This window comes from Nicrophorus vespilloides, unplaced genomic scaffold (genome assembly GCF_001412225.1).
Source record: "Nicrophorus vespilloides isolate i.1.1-1 unplaced genomic scaffold, Nicve_v1.0, whole genome shotgun sequence".
Taxonomy (NCBI): Eukaryota; Metazoa; Arthropoda; class Insecta; order Coleoptera; family Silphidae; genus Nicrophorus; species Nicrophorus vespilloides.
In genome coordinates this window covers 3,973-5,592 of record NW_017096871.1, presented here as the reverse complement: position 1 = coordinate 5,592, position 1,620 = coordinate 3,973, and the positions used below count along the sequence as shown (strand labels likewise).

Here is a 1,620-nt window from a genome sequence, read left to right as displayed (position 1 = left end):
ATCCCGTTTCTTCATACTGCTCAAATGCAAAGAGAGAAATTAAGTTAATAAACAATTATGATTGTGAATTACATAAAACTAAAGCTAAAAAAAAACGAAATTATTTCTTACCTTTATTTTTACTTTCTTTAGTTTCTCTTCAGTTTTTGATGAATTTCAGGTAGTTTGTGAATTATTTAAATAATTGTTAATATTTCTTATTGGGTAATTAAAATTAGATAACAATCAAAAGTAATTTAAGTATGTATATTTATTAAAAGAAGATTACAATAATATTTACAAGTTTTTTTGTTGTTGTTGTTGAGGAAAATTATGGTTGCTCCGCGATTCCTAATTAGAAAAATATGACTTAAGCTTCGTTTAAATTCGTTTGCTTCGGAATTACGTAATGTAAACGCAGCTCAAGTTTTTGTAAATTAAATGTGTTTGGATATAGTTATGTAACTGATGCGGTTGGAATCCGTTAGATGGCGTTTTCGGCTACGGTTGTTGTGGGGGTGTTTTGGTAGCGGAACCTTCTCACCACTTGATGGTTGTTGTTCGGAGAAGTCCTCATCATCGAAGCCGATCTGACTGGAACGCTGCATGCGGATGTTGAGAGTCTATTGCCATTCTTCCGCCTCATGCTGATGTAGGTTGTACAGGTGTTGTTTCGATGAAGCAATGTACTGTCCGTCCCCCCTTCGACGCCTGCCGGAAAAGCTAAATTCAATTCGCTAATAATCACCTTCTAAACTCGTGCAGAAGAGCTTCAGCAATCGTCGATTGATTGTAATAGTATTGAGTAATAGATAGAGAAAGAGTGAGAGGAAACGTACATACATAGACTTACTTGTCAGAGGGAAGCTGGTCGAGGGTCGATGCAGGATGCGGGTGGCGCAGCACTGTCTCAAGCAAGGAACCGAACTCAACACCTGGAAGAAGCAAGTCCGGAATCTGCTGTTCATGTAGCAATAGATGATGGGATTGTAGCAGGTGTGCGACATGGCGAACCAATGACTCGAGAACCACAGGTAGGTCATCAATCTCTCGTCCACCTCGTAGTTATCGGCGATCAGCTGAAAATATTGATATGAAAAGTGTGAAGAGATGAAAATTATCGTTCGTTCTGGTAATCCTCTTAAAAAATAATTTGCCCGTTTCACATGCTGCGAACAATAAAGCGCTCACACGTCCAAAGCCAATTTGCACGCCAAGTGAACACTCAATTGCCAATCATCTAATCTCATTCATTCCATTGCAGCAGGACTCTGCTTATCAATTTCAGTTTGTACTCACCCAAATTAAATTTAGAGGCAACCAGCATATCGTGTACACGACGACAACGGTGATCATCATCTTGACCATCTGGAATTAATCGACAAGACACAATTTCATTAGTTTTCTATTAACAGATTTTTTTTTTATTATATTGGATTTCCTCATCGGAAATTTATATCAATCAATCAATATTCTCATTATATTAAAGATAATAAATGATAGAATAATTCAATTAATAGAATTTAGATAATTTCATTACAAAATTTACAAATAAAGCAGAGTTTAATCAATTTTATTAAATAATTATCAATTTTTCAATTTTGAACGCGTGTTACAGCAATATGGATAAGAGCACAGGAA

At 35.9% G+C, this 1,620-nt stretch overlaps 1 protein-coding gene across 3 annotated transcripts; it reads right to left on the bottom strand.

Moving 5' to 3' along the window:
- Positions 1-305: 305 nt before the first annotated feature.
- Positions 306-1,341, bottom strand: LOC108558355 (neuropeptide Y receptor-like). 3 transcript variants are annotated; one of them, XM_017915250.1, is made up of 3 exons: positions 1,279-1,341; positions 833-1,058; positions 306-702 (listed from the first exon to the last, which is right to left on the bottom strand). In XM_017915250.1, the coding sequence occupies exons 1-3, from the start codon at positions 1,336-1,338 to the stop codon at positions 464-466; spliced, it is 525 nt and encodes a 174-aa protein (XP_017770739.1). In that variant the 5' UTR covers positions 1,339-1,341; the 3' UTR covers positions 306-463. The 3 variants fall into 3 exon arrangements, with proteins under 3 accessions (XP_017770739.1, XP_017770740.1, XP_017770741.1); XM_017915251.1 differs by having other exon boundaries at positions 306-690; XM_017915252.1 differs by having other exon boundaries at positions 521-690; positions 823-1,058.
- Between the last annotated feature and the right edge of the window lie 279 nt (positions 1,342-1,620).